A 9,521-nucleotide genomic window follows, 5' to 3' on the forward strand; every position below is an offset into this window, starting at 1 on the left:
TCAGCTCCATAGCTGAGCCAAATCAGCACTGCGTTTGGCAGCAGGAAGAACTAACATGTAGCCACTAACTTTCAGGCCTAATTTGAATTAAGTCACTTAAATGAGAAGGTGTTTGCAGGAACAGAGTTCCACTGCCTCAACAAATCACTAGTCATGCTCTTAAGAAGCTTCTCCTTTAAAATGATAGAGCACTTTCACTTTCCGCTGTCTCAAAATTACTATCTAACTATTCATTTTACAGGTGTGTTTATTACTCCTTAACCAGTTTTACTATGTTCAGGTACCAGACTCAAACTCTAAAACAGAAACCGTGGGATACAGAGCACACCTCATTTGAGGTTACAAACACCACATCACAACTGCATATAAAGGAAGATTTCCATAAATCTATTCAGCAATTACACCTTTGTCCTACAGACAAAGCTTATAATAATAAAACCCGTCTGTTTAAATGTCTATCATGAACTTTTTTCAATGTTAATTACTGCATTGTTAAGGATAGCTTTTGACCTCTGCAATGGAAGAATCTCTGTGATAGATCCGAGCATTCAATAAAAGTCCACACCTAAACAGCTTATCTCTGTTTGTAAATGGATATTCAATTATGAAATTGCTTAAACACCTGCTTGCAATAAAAAAAGTCAAGCACACACACAGGTCAAAAAATGGCTAGCATCTAAAAATACCTGAACGCAGCAGGGGAGAAAAGCCCCAATTTAGTTTTTAATGCAACAAATCTATATGGTGACACTATGCTGAAAGCCTGCTGAAATGACCCAGGTTCAGGTGCATTCACTGAAACACAGGAGATCCTTCCAGTAGATACTGCTTCCCAAACTCTAGGAAGCTACAAATGAGAATAACAGAGTATGAGATTCATTTAAAGAAAAAAAGAAATTTAAACGGACTTGGATAAAAAAAAAAAATTCTTTCCCAAAAAATAGATCTATTTTTTTTAATTTATTTGTAAGTGATGCCAATACAAGGACAGTTTCTGGGAGAAAGGCAAATTCTAAGCTTAAGTTGACATTACCATAAAAAAGCAATAAAAGCCTTGGCACTTTGAAAAAACGATCCAAATTATAAAATTCTTCAGAGGTATAGAAAACTTCAGAAATTACAAAATCAGGATGATAAACACTTATAGCCAATGGTTTCTGAACCTCTGCAAGTGTGCCTGACAGTGCTATGAATATGTTTGTCTTCATCCAGTCAACACTAAATTGCTTTATCCAGTGACACAGACACTTCCAAGAACCATTTCTTTCTGTCTTGTCTGAAACTGTGCAATTTAAAGGCAAGAAACAATCATCTCTGTAACCTGCTCAAACTACCAAGCCAACATATAACAAGCCAATGAACTATCTCTGTTCAAAAAGATAAAAATAACGACCTAACTATTTGGGAAGACTTTTTTTCCAATCAAAATAAAAAGCACTCCCCCCCGCTCCCAGGAAAGAAATATTAGGGCAGAAACCAGCTGCCAAGCTCTTAAAAGCACGGCTTCCCCTTCCTCTCCCCACACAACTGTTACACAGGTAGCAAAACCAGGCATGAATCATAAGTTAAAAATCATTACAGCTGCATTTTATTCTTTTCACTTTCAGTCAGCATCTTGTGTACAGACATACTTTATTTGAAAAGAATTTTCTAAAACTTACCATATATATGAAAAGAGGCACAATGCTCTGCAATGCTCCCATATACTGTCCAAGAGCTACGTTAAATCTTTCAATATAGAGATCTGGAGGGCTGGCCTGCAAGAAACCGTAAAAATCAGGTTGGAATTTGAACAAGAGAAAGATCTGGAACAGCATGGGCTATGCCTTCACAGCAAACTCAAAAAACTACAAAGTCTTCCATACGCTAAGTCCACACAAAGCAAGCCCCACATCATTCCAGAGTTTCTGCTACAACTCCCTCCAGCAAAACCAGTTTTCTTCAGGAACTGGTTTTCGCTTAGGACTGTTTCAGTGCCCAGCAAAAGGTGCATTCAGTAAGAAATACAGTATGCCTGCAACGAACTAGCATTTAGCGTATGCAAATAAAAACACTTATTAAAGACCAGACCTTTGTTTTGAAAGAACTGTCAGGCCTAGAATCCACAACCAAATTTCAACAAGTGCTGCGGTGTGTGCTGGGACCCCCCCCGCAGGCTTTTACTCCAAGAGAGCAGGGTGGCATTAAGCTGCATCCGAGCTGGCAGCAGCACATCCTCCGGCTCCAGGGAGCCCCGTCCTTCACAGAAAACACATTTCAGTTTTTACTGGGTCACCTAAGGCAAGGCAAATATCCTGGGTATTGAGTTGGAGGGAATATGAAGCAACATCTTCAGACAAAGCTCTGCATCTGGCATCCTGAGCTCCAAGTCAGGCCCATGAAAACCTGCTGCAGACACAGCATCACGCCCCCAGCCCCAAGCAAAGCTTTTGCTGCACAAAACCCAAATGTGCCAACTTTACGATAGACCTTGGAGAGCCCATGGTGACAGCGCTGCTGTTTTCTGTCCACAACACCATCCTTCCCAAAGCAGAAAACAAGAAAGCTGAGAAAATATCTGCTCTGCAGCAAGCAAAGTTAAATTGAGAAGGGAACCAGCAAAATGGGTGGCATTAAGCACTGTTTCTTCTCTAATTATTTATTTGGAGGGATGCAGGGGAGCTGTGTTAGTGCTTTCAGGGGCGCACTTACACACAGAGGAATGAAAGGTAACGACAGGTAAGGTAATGAAAGGTAAGGAGGGATGGGGTAACATGTTCCTCTGCTGTCCCCCTCCTCTCCATCCCAACCCACCCACACACAGTGCTCTGCATCTCTCCCTGCTTCTCAGAGGAGGGGGCAGGCAGCTGCCCGAGTTTCTGCTGTTCATATACACACAGACATACATAGAGCTCTTGCTAGTGAGAAGCAAAACTTCTCTTCCCTTGTACCACCTCCCTCTGACAGTGTGGAGCCAGAAGAGGATGGAGAATGCAGCAGCCACTGGGACCTTGCAAGAAAACAAGCTCCAAGATTCTTCTAAAGCCAGAAGTGTCTGTGGCGTGAGAAACGCTCAAGGCTTGCTGTGCCTCCACCACCTTATCACAACTTGAAGCTCTTATCTTTACAAAGCAGATTTTTCAGCCTTTATATAGACATTCATTGGGGGCCCTAAGAGAACAGTTAAAATTTATGTCGACTTTTTGCTCTATTAGGTATTCTAAATTTATAAAAGTTTTTTTTCCTTTAAACTAGCTTCTTCTGCCTCCCTCCTTAATATGCTTAATGAACACGTGGGTAATTTTCGCAGCAAGCACCAATACAGAGCAGACGTTTCAGAAAGGAAAGCAAAACTGGCAAAGGAATAAAGAGTGTTATTCCATATGCTGTTGCCAAAGGTTATATATGGTTATGCCTCATTTTGATCATAAGTTTTTAATCTTATTGCAGATGCAGTTCTCAGGGGTGGCCAAACAAATTTTAGCTCAAAATGCCAACAACGTATAGAAGTGGCTCTGAACTCCAAGGACTCCCTTTCATATATAGTTACATGTATAATTGGTTGCAAATAACACGCAATGAAATCTGCATTTCTAAGCAGTATGTATTCCAGCTTCACTCCTTTTTAACCTCAACTTTAAACATGGTTACACTTTCTGATTTGTAAGGACTTAGTATACGGCTTCTAAGATTAAAGAAAAAGGCAAATTCTACTTCAAAGAACACGCCAGACAAAAGGAGACCACAGCCTGACACAGGGCACCACTCTTCCCTCACTGACAGCTTGCACTTTTCATTAAAACAAAACACAAAACCTCAACACCACACAAAAAGCAGAGAGACAGAAGGTGTTTGGACGGTATGTGATTCAACCCCATGAACACCCTAGGCTACAGCACACAGCCAGTATATGCCACCCTTTTTACAGGGGACAGTAAGGATTGATAGGATTGGTATCTTTTTCCTCCACTGAAGATAAAAACTCTGCTAGCTCACCTCACAAACCTTCTGTGACATTAAAAGGCATGTTTTAAGAGGGAACAACACCTACACACCAAGCAGTATCCTGAGACAACCTCAAGAGTCCTTCAAAGGAAGGATACCTGTTGACCACCACTACCTTGCAAATGAGTGGAAAAAACTGCTCGAGATAAAGACAAAGAACTAAAAAAGTCCTGACAGCATCAGGGGAAGCACTCACTGGTGTTGGGCAAACATCAGGCCTTGGTCTTTACCTCTGGAGTGGAAAAATCATGGTGTTAACTGCTTTATCAGCATGAGATGTTACCTTTGAGTTTTATTCTGGTAGTGTTTCACATCAAGCCTCAACAGTCAAGAAACTAACAGGAAAGCACATACTACCTGACTTGTTTCCAAAAAGAAACAACAACAAAAAACACTCTCCTCAGTTACTGCTTGACTTGTAAACTAGCAAAAAACCCAAGCCAAAGAAATCAATAATAGTGTTTTCACAGTTCATCTATGAATTATCATAATCTGTGTGGGGAAAACAGAACCATCTGTTTTCTGTTCATTAGGGTGTTACCGTGTGGCTGCTCAAAGCTGCTACACTGAAATCAATTACTTGTTTGAGCGTAGGAACTTTCTCCGTAGCTCTACATTCATACTAATAAAACAATAACTGGAGTGGGACTAGCTTTATACAAGCTATATGAATTTTATAATCTAAAAAGCATGGCACCAAATTAATGAATTAATAGAAAAACCTTAGCATCTATTTAAAGTCATCATTAGTGAAGAGCTTACATTTAAAAATCTATATTCATTCAGCTACAGCTATTATTAAATAAATAAAAGTGCTTAGGCTGACATTTGTCAGTCTTGGTCTTAGTCCAGAAAAGATAAGATGTACATTCAGCTGTTTTAATTACAGGGAAGGGGCAGAATTAAGAAGTAAATGTCATGCTTACAACCCCCCAGAAGACATTAAGTCTTTAAAAACCATTCCTATCTTACCTGAGGGATGTATTACAAAAGTAATTTAAAAAAAAAAATACACTGCTAGCCTAAGGTTTTCCAGGAAGGAAGAGGATCCTTCGTTCCTTCACTCCCCATCCTGTATTTCTCAAATTGCAATGCAGTTGCATTTGCTTAACATCTTCAGCTTGGTTGTGAGTCAACCACTTCACATCAAATACTATGGCTGCTGTTTAAAAGCTGCTGTTAAGGACATCATTTCCTCTCCTCACACACCACAGTGCACATCTCAGCACCAAGAGCAATCAGAAGCAACAAGAAAACACGCCTGAGAAAGGATGACATACAAGACAGACATCTTCAAACAAAACAAGCAATTAAAGACCCAGTATTCTAAATTACCCTTCTCTTATTTGAAATCTAATATCTAGGCATTTCAATGAACTTGTGGGCAAGAAACCATATACATGAAAAAGATGTGGGTTTTTTGAAAACCAGTTTGAATATCATTCTTTGACTGCACATAAGAATGAAACCAGAAGACGTGCTCCTGGCTCAAGACACCTCAGGAACGGCTCACAAAAAAGTAACAGTGACAACAGCTCTTTGCTTGAGGAACACAAAGTTAATCTGTTTATGAATAGTCGTCTGGCACAATCAGCAATATATTCAGCAAAGCTTACATTCCTATGGTGAATGGGCAGTTCCCTTTTCCTGAGAACATGCTCACTGCCCAAATGCCAGCGTACACGCTGCAGCATCTCTCCCACGCCTGCCGAGTGAAAGGGGAGAATGGCTGTGACTCCACAAATTAACCTGCTATTCATCTAAGTGTTTGGAATCTTTTAAACCAGTTTTTGTTCTTTCTCAAGGAAACGTAATGTGTTTACTTTGCCTCACAGACAATTTATGTGATGCCCAGGTCTACCTCACTAAACTATTAAAACTTTTTTTTACAAAAAACAGTCACCAAGCTGAAGTATAATTCATTTGAAAACTGACTAGGTCTTTCCTCTTCAAGTCAGCACTGAGAACTCCTCAAAGCCATACAGAATCATCACGTACTCTCCCATAACTGTCTTAGAGCAGGGGAGCAGATGTAGGTCCTGTCTCCATTTCCATTCCACACGACTGTGAACAAAAAGACATTGTACCTAAGGTCCACCAAAACTATTTAATAGTAAGAAATATTCAGAACCTTTTCCACCTAGTAAATACATACTCACTTGCTCTGTATTTAGTTCTGTCTTTCTGTAATTATATCAGGGTCTGCAGCAGCCAGCACAGTGTGGCAAGGAACCGAAAATGACTGCAGGAATACAAGCCTTTTTGAAAAGCTGCAGGCAAAGATGCCTTTCTCAGGTTAGCTTGCTCGTGACAATGTCATTTTTTTTTATTGCAATTCTGGCAATGTGGTGACCCCCACCTCTACCTCAAGTCAAAAGGCATCCTTTTGATGTCCACACACAGAAACGCACACATTTCTAACACTGCTGGTTTCTGCCATCTGAGTTCTACGCCCAGATCGTTCATTTGATCCAATTCAATTCAGTGTGATTCACAGCATTAAAGGCTTGTTTCACACACAATTAAGCAATGTTTCCCCAGCAAAACTGATGGATAAATGCCTATGGCTCTGGATGTTTGGAGTTTGGTTTTTTTCCTTTTAAATATTATGGACCAGATAAACAGCCAGTCTGAATCTCCTCTTTAAAAAACAGACTGTCAATATTAACTGGTCATGCAGTTGACCCACATGCACTTAAAGAAACATTAGTGAATTAACATATTTAGTAAGAAAAGAGATAGGAAATGCAAGCTCTTGATTTCCATTTTCCACCTGTTTCTGATTTTTCCTATAGGCAGAACATAGGGGAGGCAGATTTGTTTTCCATGTAAGTGTTTGAGAAACTACTGCAACTGAGGAAATTATTTCAGCAAATTAACTAATTTCAAATTAATGAAAGCTAATTTGAGTGTTATTTCTATGCTGCAAGAGATGAGACATGAATCATGAAGAAGGCTGGATACTTCTCATTAAGGTAGCAAATCAGACAATGCCCCCACAAGCAGCATAATAAAAATGTGCTTCTTCATGTGGATGGAGTATATAATCCTATAAGTACATTACTGAAGTCTAATCACAATTCCATTAGCAATCTGATTTACTGAGTTTACACAAAAACATCCACAGATGATGTCATCAAAAGTTGTATTTTACAGACTGGCATAACTGTTCAATTACAATAAGGCACTATTATAAATGTAATGGAGTCATCAGTGTACCTTGGAAGGAAAGAAAAACAGATCTACAAAACAATCTGAGGTAAAATTACCTTAAAGTATAAACATCAAGAACTGCAGTGAGGTGGTACCCAGTACATAACTGTCCACAGTCAGAAGTTCAGTTTTACCAGTGCCTCAAAGCTCTACTTGGATGCATTTTTATACCACCCTGACTACAGGCAAAGCTCACAAGTTAAATGTAAGAAGCCACTTGAGCTTCATGCTTTTACTCCTGTCATCGGAAGAAATACTGGAAGTTGCACAAACTGTTCCTAAAAGACAAATAAGGAAGTTGAGAACCTAATCTGAAGTTTGCAGTAAAGTATCTGACAGCCTTACTGTATTTATCAGATTAAGGTTTCAGAAGGAGTCGGGGCAGAAGATGACAGATGGCAAAACTCCATGTAATCACAGGAGACAAGTGGAAGGTAAACATGAGACAGAAAGGAAGGAACGAAGGAAGGAAAAAGACAAGGAAGGAACAGGTTGTCCACAACACATATTGCTGACATATTTTTAAGAACAGATGGCAACCAACAGTGATGTGACACAAGGCACTCATTCCCAGGGATCTTGCAGTCCTCAAAACACAGTAACCTGACTCCAATGCCTGTTCTTCCAAGAAAACAATAGGTGAGGAGGTATTTTCATACACTGCACCGACTGGTTTGAGAGCTGTGAAGACAGAAGGCTGAGAAGTTGTAAGGATTAATTTGTGTGAGGAAAGCTTTCTGGCATTGCATTTACTGCAAACGCCAGACCCTAAATCCTGGGGGCCACAGAGCAGCCATGCAAATTACCTACCAACTGCTCAGTTCAGTCATGTTCATTATAAAAAATATATATTTTTTTTTCATAATTAAAAAAACACACACATATATTCACGTGCAGACATATCTCAAGATATAATAGAGGAGAAAAACCCCAAGCCCTCTGGAGTGCTCAAGAGCCCAAGTACACTCTCAGCAGTTGGCTCCAAATTTGATCCAATGCTTTAGGCAGATGGAATTTAAGCAAGAAATTCTGGTGTTTTAGCTCTACCGCTTCTGTTTGATTTAAAATAGAAACCGTGCAAGCAAACCAGTGTTTATTTACTCAGAGAAAGACTCATTCTCACCCATTAACTTCAAACAAACATAAGAATCACATACAGTCAGTGAACTGAAAAAAACCCAAACCACAACACCAGCACACACAAACAGAAAACAATAAACAACAGATCCCTTTTTCTCTAAATAAAAAGAGTGCAATATGACAAAGAACTGGTTTTTAGCTCTCAGATATTTCTTAAAGGAATTATTGAGATTATTCTAGCTAAAATGTAAATATTCCACTGCACTTGCACAAGAAAGCTGCTTTTGTCATGGGCCAGCTCAACACCTGGATGCATTCTGGTTGTCAATGCTTAAAATACTTGCAGTGGCTTTTGCTGAAGAGATATGTAATGGGCAGAGCATTTGATTTTAAACGACTTTATCAGAGTACACAAGAAGAAGTGAAGCCAGAAATACTAGTGCCTAATGCAAATACAGTTTTATTCATTTTAAAAAGAGAAGTATTCAATTTGAAAGCGTACGCTTGTGTATCCACCTTACCCCAGACTTCTAAATGACTCAGCATTTAATGGCAAAAACAGCTGTCATTATTTTAAACCATAACATAATGGGCTATGTCCATTACTGATAAAAAGTTCCCAAATAAAGCATCCTGGAAAAATCATCTATGTACTACAAGCTTCACAGACCTCAAGACAGCAGGAAACACATTCATTTGTGTTTTCTGCAGCCACATTTTTCAAATTTTTTTTTTTTTAAGCACGCAAAATCCAAAGTTCTGATCAATTCAAGAATTAGGGAAATTTAATTCTCAATTACTGGAAGCTTCATATGACAAAACTCAGTCTTACTAATGCAGAGAAACTGGTCAGACATTGATTGCAAGAGCAGAAGGCAATCATTGCTCAGTCTTTCCATAACTGAAACAGCCTGAGGAAAGAATCATTTACTTACACACACAGTGAGGGAGCTAGAAATGTCTTGGGATAGAGGAGGCCCCGTATCAAAGAGCTCATGGTCTGATGACAAGCAATTAATCTAATCTAAATATACTACCACATGTTCACTGCCCTTCACCCTGTGTCTAACATGCAGAGAATAAACATCAGCCCACCCACGGTTTCATAACGCCTCTGCCACCATTGATTATTTTTTTTAAATATATATATATATATTTTTCCGCAGAGAATATACATCAGCCCACCCACGGTTTCATAATGCCTCTGCCACCACTGATTATTTTTTTAAAATATATATATTTTT

The 9,521-nt window shown here is 39.3% G+C and overlaps 1 protein-coding gene across 2 annotated transcripts in view; it reads right to left on the bottom strand.

Annotated features, from left to right (window-relative positions):
* The window catches only part of CACUL1 (CDK2-associated, cullin domain 1), a 46,181-nt gene that overhangs the window by 22,166 nt on the left and 14,494 nt on the right, over window positions 1-9,521 (bottom strand). Inside the window, exon 4 of one of the 2 annotated variants that reach the window (XM_014945336.1) lies at window positions 1,662-1,757. The exons of the other annotated variant lie outside the window; for it this stretch is intronic. Within the exon in view, the coding sequence (XP_014800822.1) occupies window positions 1,662-1,757 (96 nt within the window). The remainder of the gene's footprint in view (window positions 1-1,661; window positions 1,758-9,521) is intronic. 2 annotated transcript variants of the gene reach the window in all.

Source organism: Calidris pugnax, unplaced genomic scaffold (genome assembly GCF_001431845.1).
Source record: "Calidris pugnax isolate Ruff unplaced genomic scaffold, ASM143184v1 scaffold89, whole genome shotgun sequence".
NCBI lineage: Eukaryota > Metazoa > Chordata > Aves > Charadriiformes > Scolopacidae > Calidris > Calidris pugnax.